We start from the raw sequence: 12,985 nt of genomic DNA, 5'->3' as shown, positions 1-12,985 counted from the left end.
TCAATTATAAGAAACCAAAACTAAAACTATAAATCAAATTTATAATTTTATTTACTCTGAAACCAAACAAAAACCAAATTAACATTTGATTTTATTTAATACAATTTGATTTTCAGTTTTTTTAGGTTCCAAATCAAATATTTCTTATCCCTAATCAAATAATCAATAGATATACTTTTTCAGGACTTTTTAAAAGCATACTAAAAGTTGAAGGGCAAAACATGGAAATATTAATGTTTCTTCATCTTGATTCTTGACAGTGGCTGTTAAACCTGGACTCCGGTACAGATAGATACACACACTTACACCCGGAGAGATGGATTTTTCTCCGGCTGCTCGCCGGACGAGCAGAAAGCCGACAAAGTCAGAGCTCTACTCAACGTTTGTAGTTCATAGCGATGAGGAAGATGACGATGCCCAAACTCAAAAGAACCCTAAAAAGGCAGATGCAGGAGATATATACGCTACAATGCTATGTAAAGATGATGACGATCCAAACGACGACGAATCACTACCTCCTCTCCTCAAGCGCCTGCCGAAAGACTTCGGAGCCGATGTAGATTCCGACGACGATGGAGAAAGCATCTCCGGCACAATGATTGTAAAAACTGATCGTAGACGCGTGCAGTCTCCGTATAGGAGAGAGGAATCCGATGAAGAAGAAGATGAAGATGAAGAAGGCACTGGTTTTGGGACGTTTGTGGTGAGATCGAAGGATACAGAGAGTGAGTCAGTATCCGGGACATTTGTGCGGCGGACTAGTGGCGGCAGTGGCGGGATGTCAACAATGAGTAGGGCGGTTGCTAGTATGCAGGCGGTAGGAGAAGGATTTGGGAGGCCAAGGAAAGGGAGTGCTACGCCAACATCATCTTCACAGGATGAAGAAGGAGGGTATTCACGGAAGCAGACAAGTAAAATGTCTTCGGGTTCGATTGCGGATAGTGTTACGAGAGAAGATCCATCTACCAAGTACGAATTGCTTCATGAACTTGGTACAATATTCATGTTTCTTCCGGTGAAATCTACTTTACAATCATATGTATGATATTTCGATTGCTATATGACTTATGGTTTTTCATAATCCAGTCATTGGCTTTTTTTGTTCTTCACATGAATTTCAACTGGATTTAAGCTAAACAAAATCAGGATGAACCTACTAATTGCCCTAATCTTTGCAATTCTCATCAATCTGTTTACCTTTATTGTTCTAAAGAAACGAGGAGGTCTAGCAAATAGTCTTTCAGTTGGTCTTCTTTCTATTTTATCCATGTAGAACAATGTTACTGAAAGCTGTCTTTTTTGTAATGACAGGAAAAGGTTCTTATGGGTCTGTTTACAAAGCTCGTGATTTAAAAACTTCAGAAATGGTTGCAATCAAAGTGATATCATTATCTGAAGGGGTATGCAGTATGCTATAGTTGCAAATCATGTATCTTGTGTTTGATTAAATGATCGACTTCTCAAAGTTCTTTGCTATGTTATCAATATCAGGAAGAAGGATATGAAGAAATTCGTGGTGAAATAGAGATGTTGCAGCAATGCAGTCATCCTAATGTTGTTCGTTATTTAGGAAGCTATCAGGGTGAGGAGTACCTTTGGGTATGAACACTCTTCCAACATTCACTTCTGTTCTTCCCACAATAATTGCATCTTTTCCATCAATTGTGTTCATCTCTCTATTTCTTTTTGGTGATGATTCCTTACATGACACATCATGCTGAATATTTCAATCTGTTGGCAGATTGTAATGGAGTATTGTGGTGGAGGAAGTGTTGCTGATTTAATGAATGTTACTGATGAGGCTTTAGAGGAGTACCAAATAGCATATATATGTACTGAAGCATTGAAGGGTTTATCCTATTTGCACTCGATTTTCAAGGTGCATCGCGATATTAAGGGTGGTAATATTTTATTAACTGAACAAGGAGAGGTGAAGTTGGGTAAGTTCTGATAAAAATATGTTCTTTTTATCATTTCAAATTTACTTTCTCATGTTTTCTTTTACTAGATGATCTACTGTGATCATATATCTAGTTATTGTCTTGTTTTTATCATTTCAACATTTGAAACAACAGTTTTTTTTTTCTTATATTTAGTAATTGTTTTCACTTTTCACATCATCAACAGGTGATTTTGGTGTTGCTGCACAACTAACAAGAACAATGTCTAAACGTAATACGGTAATTGCTTTATATTACTCTTAGATTGCTATGTTTTGGTTAATTTTTCTGTTTTCATCTTTTCATAAGCTCATCCTTGTTAGTTAAAGTCCCATGTATTCTTCATCTTTTGATGATGATTAGGTGAATTGACTTCTGACTTCTCCAAACAGCACTATTAACATTTATATTTTAAGATTAAATTAATTTATTGCCATATTTTGTTTTTCAGTTTATTGGTACTCCCCACTGGATGGCTCCAGAGGTTATCCAGGAAAGCAGATATGATGGGAAGGTAAATTTTACATTTTTTTTTAGTTATCTATATTTATATGTGACTCATTGTGATCTTCTTTCATATATAGCTATTGTTTAACATCTGCTAACATTATCAAGCACTCCATTTTGTGATAATGCTTTTGATTAACTGATAAAGCACTCCACTTTGATTCTCAAGAATTATAGCCACTTAAAAATGGAATTTGTAGTTATTTAGAATTATAAATCAAACCCTTTATATGATTTGACATGGGGAATGTAAGTTTACAAAATTAGGTTGTTAAACATTATGACATTTGCATGTTTGATGAATCAAAGTCAAAGTCAAAGTCAAACTGACTGTTTTGTATAATGTACTTTCTTTTTCCAGGTAGATGTGTGGGCCCTTGGGGTGTCTGCAATAGAAATGGCTGAGGTATATTCACTGATGTTTTTTTATAAAAAATTCAGACCATGGTTATGGTTGTCAATCTCAAATTCTTTCTCATTTAATATATATTTTCATTTTTTTCAGGGCCTTCCTCCAAGATCGAATGTGCATCCAATGAGGGTTAGTAATTGTGCTTGTATATTTATTCTATTTACATATTTATATTTCTGATGTTTAAATAAAATTCAGTTTCAGAAAATTAACCTGCTTAATACCTGCAACACAGGTGTTATTTATGATTTCCATTGAACCAGCTCCTATGCTTGAAGATAAAGAGAAATGGTTTGCCCTTTTCTCTTGTTTTAATATCAGCTGTTTTGATTTTAATTTTGTGTTTGTATTTCTGGTTCTATATACTTTTTAAAAAATTAAATAAAATAATATTTCATGTTCCAGGTCTCTTGTGTTCCATGATTTCATTGCAAAATGCCTTACAAAAGATCCTCGTATACGCCCCACTGCTTCTGAGCTGTTAAAGGTATGCTACTGTAGCTTATGTTATACATTATATAAATGACAAATATACCCTTCTGTTTGTAATATACACACTTCACTTGAAACAGCATAAATTCATAGAAAAATGCAAATCTGGAGCTTCTGCAATGTTGCCCAAGCTTGAGAAGGCAAAGATAAATAGGGCTGCTATGGCTTTGGAAGCAGAACATGTTGCTTCAGAGACCATACCAGGATACGGCGTATATAACTATATATTTATATTTTATATATTTTTTTTATCTCTTTATTTACTGTTGTGTTATTAAATGCACACAGACACTTGGAGCAAAAATGAATGAAGAATATGGAGATACTGTTCCATCTAAGCCTCATCAAGTCCCTAATGGAGGAGTACCTCTTGTGGGTGGTTCAGTAAAACCTGATGTTCTAGAAGAGGAAAGAGAAGGTATTCTCTCTTCAAATAGCAGTTTTTAATGTTAAAAGAAATCTTTTTGATTTATAATGTCATATTATTAGTTAAAAAAATATTGAATGTGAGCAGGTGATTTTGGAAGTGTGATAATCCATGGTGGAGTTGATATAGAGAAAACAGCTGCTAAAACACCATCGGCTCAAATGACTAAAGAGCCCTCATCCTCGTCAGCACATGGTCAAATCTTGTCAATGTCTGATCCTGGAGAAGATTCAGTTAGTCCATGGTATGTTTCTATATCATATAGATTAAAAAAAATGATATTAATTTATAGTTTGACCATGCACATACTCAGGTTGACCAAGAAAGTTGCTACGGTTGAAACACCGGGTACCGAATCCACATCACAAGCTGCTGGAACCAATGGTGGTGTCATCACTGGGACAACTAAGAATGACGGTGTTAATCGCAAAGCACTAGACAAGGTAATGGTAAAGTTTGAGTATTCAAAATGCAAGAAATGGGAACGTACTTTGAATTATATCTTGATTGGTTTTGTTTTATATATGTATATGTATATGTAGCTGTGGTCAATATATGCTGCTGGGAACACGGTGCCGATTCCTTTTTTAAGGGCAACGGATATATCTCCCATTGCATTGTTGTCTGAGAATGTGCTTGGAAGTCAACATTTGGATAATGTTGGAAATGTCGCTGTTGAAGCATTACAAGACCTTTTCACTAGCGATGGTCAGTCTAATAAGAAGAACCGAAGACAAAATGAGGTACCAAGCCCCACCCCCACCCTCTATACATGACATGAGAGAACAGAACAGGCTGTAATGCGTCTGCGTCTGACATGTATTGAACCCAGAGACTGATTGATGTCAACGTGACGAAAATTTCAATTTCTTACCCCACCCAAAAAAAGGCGGGGACAGGGACTCGCTCTCGATCTATCGTATGTTCAAAAGACGAAAATGCCCTTCTCATCCTCATCTTCCGAAATAGCCCTAGAAATCTTGTGGTCCCGTCTAGTTTAACAAACGCAGCTCTAGGCTGCGTTTATTACATGGGACTCTACAAAGTTTCTAGGGCCATTTTTGATGATGAGGATGAGAAGGACATTTTCGTCTTTTGAACGTACGATAGATCGAGAGCGAGTACCTTTCCCCGCCTTTTTTTTTGGGTGGGGCAAGAAATTGAAATTTTTGTCTCGTTGACATCAATCACAGTCTCCCAGTTCAATTCATGTCAAACACAGTAGAACCTATTGTGTGGACGTGGATGTAATTATTGGATCTTTGAATGTGGTGCAGTTGCCTCTTCCTCCAAGTGTCTACCAAAGACTCACTTCAAGTCCAACATTGATGAATCTCGCACAAGCTTTATCGTATCATAAAATGTAAGAAAATTGACATCATAATAATAATATTGGGAATAGAATGTTTGTTTTGATAATTGCTACATGAATGGATGACTCAATTGTTTGTTGACGTGGCAGGTGCTATGAAGAGATGCCATTGCAGGAACTACAGGCGACTCAAGAACAACAAACGATTCAGAACCTTTGTGATACCCTTCGAACTATTTTAAGGTTATAGCATGTCTCTGTAATATATATATTTCTAGATATTTTCTTTAACCTGTAATATCGTTGTGTGAAATTCTTGATATAATAAGTTAATGTCAATACAAGGTAAGTAAACCTAGGAAGATTTGCAACTGCTTTAACTTTCCTTTCATAATGTGTTGTAAGCTTGTAATCCGTAATTAGTGATTTTAACTTTGATTTTCTGATAATTAGTGGGTTGAATAATCCAGGGAAATGTTATTCCTGTTTTCTTATAAAATAAAATAGCTAATATATTCATATGCCTATGAGGAAAAAAAATGAACGTTGAAATTAATGGACAATTCTATAAAAAGATTAAATAATATATAATAACATTATCATAATCGATAGAAATTAAAAGTTTATCTATTCTTATGGATAATCGGATATTGAACACTTAAAAATTTGAAGACTTGTGAATATAATTTTATTATTTATGAAATAAAGGGAAAAGGTTTTTATTTCACTGGTTATTTTCTACATAATAACATCGCAAACATACGACTTTTATTAGTGACAATGATAGCCGAAAGAAAGTAAAGTTTACTAGAGAAAATAACAAATTGAAATTGAGGGTGTTTATAGAGAATATTCAATGATAATTCTTTTATTGTTTATTACTAGTTGACATAACTAGTGTAAAATCTATTATATATCCTAGACCGGGTATCCTTATTTTGTTTTCTATATCAACCAAATAGTATTTATTAAATTCTTATTCTACTATTTTGCTATGTATAATTTTTTTTGAATAGCCACAAGTTAGAAACACACATTACAATAAAATTGAAGCTGAAAAAGGGTTTTATAACCAAGAAACCCAACTTAATACTATTTGTTAGAAATAGAAAAATGATCTATCAACCATGTCATAAAAAATACTAGACTTTTTAGGGATATCACCATCCCAAAAATAATGAAATTTCTAAAATTCCAAATGCACAAAAACATCGTCATCACCACAGTTTGTAAGACCTTGCTTTAACTACCTGTCATCCTAATGGAATCGGACCATGTAAGTAAAGTCTGAATGGTAAGAGGATTAGGGATCTGAATTCCCTGCCAAACCGCAACACAACCCCAAATATCTACGAGCTCCACACATCTTGTGAAAATATGATCAATCGTCTCAACTGAATTGGAACAAACAGTACACAAACTCAAATCCAAAAGGATACCCCTGTAAGAGAGTCTCTCTAGTAGGAATACTATGTAATCTCATCCCCCGTAGTAAGATATTGACTTTAATCGGAACTCAATTATTCCAACAAGTCTCCGTACCCCCTGTCACAATCATGCCACTATCCAAGAACTCTCGAGCCGATGAAACCGAAAAAATATCAGAGACATCTAACAACCACCCTAACCTATCTGAAGAAGAATCCAAATGAACCTCCTGCATCAGACTCAAAATATCATCGCACTGGATACCTCAATATCCCCTATTGGGGAACATTGTACAAACTCCATAACCCAACCAATCGAAAAACAATCTCTAACCGAAGAATGTATGTGAGTATCTAGGGAAAAAAATCCTGTGATACCTCATATAGAGAGGCACATTGTCTATCCACACATCATGCCAAAAAGAAGTAAGACTCTCATCACCCATTTTAATAGGGCAATGGGATTGAAGATGAAACCCTCTCTCTCTCTCTCTCCCTCTCTCTCTCTCAAATGGTGCAAGGAATGAATGACACCATTCCAGGGACCAGCCCAAGACCTCTTAGGAATCAAAGAAGTACATTCACCATCCTTACCATATATCATGCGAATAGCCCTCACCCAAAAAGAATCCAAAGAATGAAAGAAACGCTAACGCCGCCAAATGAGCATAGCCCTGTTAAAAGCAAAAAAACTTACCACACCCAAACCACCATCATATCTGTTAGGGGCAGGATCCCAAAATCATATTTAGGATCCTTAATATTTCTGAAGCCACATGATCCTTACACATATCACAAGATCCTGATTATTATCATTAATAGTTCCTAGCACTTTTAACAACTATATTCTTCTTTCTTTTTCTCACTTGTGCATAATTAGTCAACACAAGACCCATTCTCAACGGAGAACCACTTCAACCAAGCTTAAGACCCAAAAATACCGAGTCAAACAACATGCAAATATTTGTTCAAGGAGGATACCGAAAATATCAGACTTCTTGTTACTTAGTCTAGACTATAAATAAAACTTGTAAAACACATACGAAACACACAATTAGCTCTACTATTTCACTTGTACTCGTATTATCTTCATTATCACTGTAAAACCTACTTTAAAATTAATAAACACAAGGAAGGTGATCATTATCACCTCCCAAGGTTTTATGCCGTAGATCCTAACAAGGATCAAGGGCTTTCCTTGTAAACTCGCTTGTGTCATTTATACTTCATTAGCATATACATTTTGATCACAACACCACAACTTCTCATACAATTTGGTTAAATATTAGTTGATCAATTTTTGACCAAAACAATTTGGTGCCCACTGTGGGGCCGTGGTGTTCACAATATTTCACAAATCATGTCTACCCAACCAGTCTTATCCTTTTCCTCCATCCCTCCCATTTCCTCGAAAAACCTTCCACCACCTTTAGGTGGAGCTCCCAAGAAGACTTCAGAGGCACCAAAGAAAAACACCTCTCCAATTGTTGGATTAGGTGTCTAAGCCCATAACTATTTTGGTATGTACTTGACCCGATTATGAGCATGGTCCTTTTGGGTTGCCTTCACTCATGCAACTTGATAGGATGAAAAGAGGAGAAAGAGAGTAGAATTTATTATATGATTAATAAATTCATACTCAAAATGGTTTTATTAATATATTACAAGATTAATATATTATTTTGAAATTATATTATTTAATTAGTGTTGATCAGAAATTAATTTGGAATTAATTTGGTGGTCAAAAGAGACTGATTAAATAAAGGGGACTGATATTGCAATTATCTGATAGTTGCTAGTTGGGCTATGGATTCCTAATAGAAGGGATTGGACGAAATCTATGGAAGCCCATTAAGATTCCATCCAAGGGGCTTCTAGAAAGGGCTCCATGGATTGCTTAAGGCCTAAGCAAGGCAGTTAGGGTTTCCACCTTAAAACCCTAATAGGCTCAACTATAAATAGACCCCTTAACATGTAGAAATCGGCCCTATGTGTCTTCTTTGAGTTATCCTAGCCGATCTCACCTCTCTCCTAAGTCATCTTCTTGCATTGAGTGTTTGTGACTCCATTAGAGGTGCAACACTTGGGGCACTAGGCTTTTAGAAGTCAAGATCAAGAAGGATTAAACTTGTTATTACTACATAACAAGAGAGGTAAGATCTAAACCCTAATCATATGTGATTTTCGGATTTGGTATGCAAGTTTTAGGGTTTATTGTTTTGGTATTCAATGTTGTATGTTCAAATTTAGAAAAACCTAGATCAAAGAAATTAGGGTTGCATGTACACCATAAGAATGATATTATGCTCATAATCCATCAGTGGTATCAGAGCCTAGGTCGTTTTTCTAGTTAAATAGATGCAAAAATGAACTGCCAAAGGATCAAAAAGTCAAAATTTGCTGTCTGACAGGTCCGACTCGGCGAGTCCATCAGTGGACTCAACGAGTTGCATGAACTCGGCGATTCCATCAGTGGACTCGGCGAGTCTAGGGTGCTGTTGCCGGGATTTTCGATTTTTTGAGTAGTTTTTGATGAGGAAATTAAAAAAACTCGTTTTTCTTGCCTAAAATCGATTTTTCATGTTTGGTATGGTTATCCTTATCAAAATTAATGGATTTTGTTAAATATGGATAATATAGGATTATTATGATTCAAATATTTGACCTAGTAAGTTTGAAAAGTTTCAATTTACACCCTTTAGGTTTTATAGTTTAAATTTGAACTTTAAAATTTTAGTTTTTGAAATTTAAATAGTTAAACCCTAATATTTTGAAAGGTTTCAAAATTTTCCTCAAGTTTTGGAATTTAAAATTAAACTAAACGATATTAATTTTGAAATATTAAATTCTAAAACCCTAGTATTTTGAAAAGTTCAAATTACACCATTATGGTTTTATTAAGTTAATTAAGTGTTTAATTAAAAGAGATAATTAATAAATCCATAAGTATATGGTTTAAGTTTAATCAAATTAAAAGTCTAATTTATTAATAGATTAAACCACCTAGTATTTTAAAAGTATAAAATACACCCTTATACTATATAGAATTAACAGTTTAATATATATATATATATATATATATATATATATATATATATATATATATATATATATATATATATATATATATATATATATATATATATATATATATATATATAATGTCAGTCTTACCGTTAGTAGACCTCATTCACGAAGCTGGTCTATAAGTGGTGTTTAAGGAAGCGGCCTGTAAAATGACCGCCATTGGGTATCCACTCTTACCCACCACACTCTTGACTAGTGGAGGGTCGTTATCCGAACGGGTAGGATAGGGCACAACCTTCCATTATAAGTATAATGAAGTACGAAGTAACTAAACACTTTTATAAATTCCCAAATCTTAGTTACTTTAGGAAAAATGTGGAGTTGGTGCTAATCCATGAAATTGCACTTTACACCTTGTTGGTCATTAGTGGAGCGTGTGTGGTTAACCGACACACTAATATGGGACCAATGAAAGATGGCAATGGGTAGCTCTTAGATTATCATAGATCAATGGAGCGTGTATGGTTAACCGACACATTGATTAAGTGATAGACATCTTCGAGAGTACCAAGCTAATTTGCATGGTTATCCACACCTTGTTTGTGATCCTCGGTATCCCAGTCACAAACTTGAAGGGCATATTCGAGATTAAACATGCCATTGAAAAGTTCAATGAATCTCAAAAGATCTAGGAGTTTCAATTCATTTAAAACCTAATTTTTCCATTTCATTTTTCATGGTGGAAATTGGTAAATCGTCATTTACCTACCTTCAAATATTCTGCAGTTGGATTACGGCATCCCTCTTCCGAATTGTAGAATATTGTGTTGGATCCTAGCCTTAATATTTCATTTGGTGTTATATTAAGGATTGAATCAACTAACTTGAATTTCTCCCGTTTTGTAGATGTCAAAATCTAACAACTATAGTCTTCCCGAATCCTTTGGAAAAAGCTTTCCACATGAAGATGATGTTCCACAATTAGATTGTGGAAATGGAAATCATGCTTCACTTCCTCCACCTCCTCCAATAATTCTCCCTGACCCACATGTTCGAAGACTTGAAAAGTTCAAGGTCACTCAAGCCCTATTGGCAAACAAACTCGAAGATGGAAAGTCTGTATGTGCTCATGTATTGGACATGAAGTTGCATATTGACAAGTTGGGAATGTTGGGTGTCGATGTCTCAAGGAAGTTGGCTGTTGACCTGGTTTTTCAATCACTTCCCGACTCATATAGTGAGTTCATAAAAGATTACTATATGATGGACCACGACGTGACCCTCATTGATTTGACTTATTTGCTAATTGCTGCTGAATCAGTAATGATTTGGCGCACTGGTAAAGCAAATTTGACTGGTAAGTCAACTTCCCAAACTTCCATGAATATTGAAAATGGCAACATTGGAAGTCCAGAAAAGTATTCTCTTCCCAATGGAAAGGGATTGGCCAAGGTCAAACCGTTTGACCAGATGGTAAAGAGAAAGGCTGAATCTGAGATTGTCCCATGTGCTGTTCCTAAAGAGTCCGTTTGTTTCTACTGCCAAGAGAAGGAGAATTGGATGCGAAGTTGCCGTATCCACCTGAAGGATAGCGAAGATGGGAGATTTAAGATGTATGACTCTGCTTCAGGTAAGATTCACTATCTAACTCTATTAAGTTCCTATTTGTAGATTCTTAATACATGATGTGATAAGATTGCATTTTGATGTTTTGTAGGATCGAAGAAAAGAAAGGAAGCTTAAAGGAAGAGTGAGCTGAGTCTGATCACGAAGAAATGGATTTCAATCGCATGATTTGAAGATCGGATTTTGAGCTGCTGTTTAAGAGTTAGGATAGATTGCTTAGAAATGTTTAGTAACATAGTTTTCATTTGTAATTGCGTTGTAAGGACATGTTTTTCTGCATTTTTATAAATAAAATAAAATTTGATTTTCGTCTTATTTATATTTCCTTGCAATGGCATTTGTGAAAATTGATGTTTGTATGTTTCTATTGATAGCAATATTGAAAAGGATGTGATTCTTAGTTATGTTATTTGTGGTAGTGTCAGAAATTTACCAAATAAGGAATGATTCTCATCACCCAAGTTTCAATTGGACATAAATTTGGAATCATGCAACTGGTATTGTATGATGAGTGAGAACCTTCATATTTGGAAAATTAAGACTAATTCCTTGACAAAGAGTCAAGTGAAGGACTAGGACATCTAGTACATATTGTTGTGTATTGGTTAGGACCACCACAAATAACAATGAAGGCTATTCGTCATGTTTTACTAAATGTTTAGTAAATATGGTTATGCTTACAAGATTAAGTGTAACTATGAATCATTGAAAGTTTCAATGTATGGCAAAACGAATAAGAAAGAATCAATTAGGCAGAAAGATAAAAGTTTCTCCAATCTGAAAAGAAGGGAGAGTACTTAAGTATCGTGTTTTATGATTAACTTAATGATTGTGAAACTGTGTCACAATTGATCCTCTAAGGACACCTTAGTTCACTAGTATGGCTAAGAAGAGGAATTGGAAATTGTTGAAATGGTTAAATCAAATGGTGAATCATACTTCGTTCCAAAATTAAGTCTTAGAGTCATACTCCAAGATTGTGACTTGAGTGACACATCTTAAGAAGGTTTATAACACTCATCAAATGTGGAGTAGAAAAGTTTCTTACTCTTGCACGTTTGAAATTGGTAAGTTGTGATGTCTTAGATAAGACAAAGACCAACTAGGACCGATTGTGTGAAGTGTTTGTCTTTATAAGAACCCGCACTAACTCTTGAATATTTGTTTGTCAAGGAATGTTTCTTGACAAGAGATTCTTATATGTCAAGAGGTCAGTGGGAGTCGTATTGATATTGAAAGGTTTCAAGAGCTAATCAAGAGTAAACCTATTGTTAATCACTAGCACACGACTTGGGGTTTGTAACCTATCGTGTTGACACATTCTTGTTTTTGTGCCTATTCCATTTGAGTTGACTATGCATGTGAGTTCTACGGGTTCTCAAATAATTGCATAAGGCAAGACACCTTAATAAATGAAAGTTCATTGATATGTATGGGTGAGCTGCTTGGCTACTTGGAAGACATGGTAGGCCCTTGTGCTGCCAGATGGCAAGAAATTAAGATTAGACAAGTTCGGTCCATATGAGTTTGGATTTGTCACAAATAAAGTTATATTTTAACAGGCTTAGACAAATAAAGTTCGTTAAAAATTCATAACTTTGTCATCTGACGTCCGTTTTCGTCTGTCTTTATATCGTCGAGTTCCTATTAACAAGATCTTCAATTCTCATTTAGATTGTGTCGGCTAATAATCGATCGATCTAAAATTCGATTTCCAGGCTGTGCACTACTCTGCTAAATCTTAGAAAAATCGTAACTTCCTCATACGAAGTCAGATTTGGACGTTCTCTATATGCACGATTTCATTTTAACGTC

The 12,985-nt window shown here is 35.1% G+C and overlaps 1 protein-coding gene across 2 annotated transcripts; it reads left to right on the top strand.

Annotated features, from left to right (window-relative positions):
* The first annotated feature begins 246 nt into the window (after nucleotides 1-246).
* On the top strand, nucleotides 247-5,461 carry SIK1 (Protein kinase superfamily protein). 2 transcript variants are annotated; one of them, XM_079066884.1, is made up of 17 exons: nucleotides 247-992; nucleotides 1,312-1,400; nucleotides 1,492-1,599; nucleotides 1,742-1,940; nucleotides 2,128-2,180; nucleotides 2,392-2,454; nucleotides 2,809-2,853; nucleotides 2,953-2,988; nucleotides 3,095-3,150; nucleotides 3,265-3,346; nucleotides 3,432-3,563; nucleotides 3,640-3,769; nucleotides 3,866-4,022; nucleotides 4,092-4,221; nucleotides 4,321-4,521; nucleotides 5,056-5,141; nucleotides 5,241-5,461. In XM_079066884.1, the coding sequence occupies exons 1-17, from the start codon at nucleotides 317-319 to the stop codon at nucleotides 5,338-5,340; spliced, it is 2,343 nt and encodes a 780-aa protein (XP_078923010.1). In that variant the 5' UTR covers nucleotides 247-316; the 3' UTR covers nucleotides 5,341-5,461. The 2 variants fall into 2 exon arrangements, with proteins under 2 accessions (XP_078923010.1, XP_078923011.1); XM_079066885.1 differs by having other exon boundaries at nucleotides 745-969.
* The last annotated feature ends 7,524 nt before the right edge of the window (nucleotides 5,462-12,985 follow it).

Source organism: Lactuca virosa, chromosome 8 (genome assembly GCF_052849685.1).
Source record: "Lactuca virosa cultivar CGN04683 chromosome 8, Lactuca_virosa_CGN04683_v6, whole genome shotgun sequence".
Taxonomy (NCBI): domain Eukaryota; kingdom Viridiplantae; phylum Streptophyta; class Magnoliopsida; order Asterales; family Asteraceae; genus Lactuca; species Lactuca virosa.
The sequence above is the reverse complement of the archived record's forward strand: the minus strand, read 5'-3'. Positions and strand labels throughout refer to the sequence as shown.

Coding starts and splice junctions, on each gene's coding strand:
- SIK1 (XM_079066884.1), top strand. CDS start 317: ATGGATTTTTCTCCGGCTGCTCGCCGGACGAGCAGAAAGCCGACAAAG. Junction 1,941..2,127: donor ACAAGGAGAGGTGAAGTTGG/GTAAGTTCTGAT, acceptor CATCATCAACAG/GTGATTTTGGTGTTGCTGCA. Junction 5,142..5,240: donor GCTTTATCGTATCATAAAAT/GTAAGAAAATTG, acceptor TTGACGTGGCAG/GTGCTATGAAGAGATGCCAT.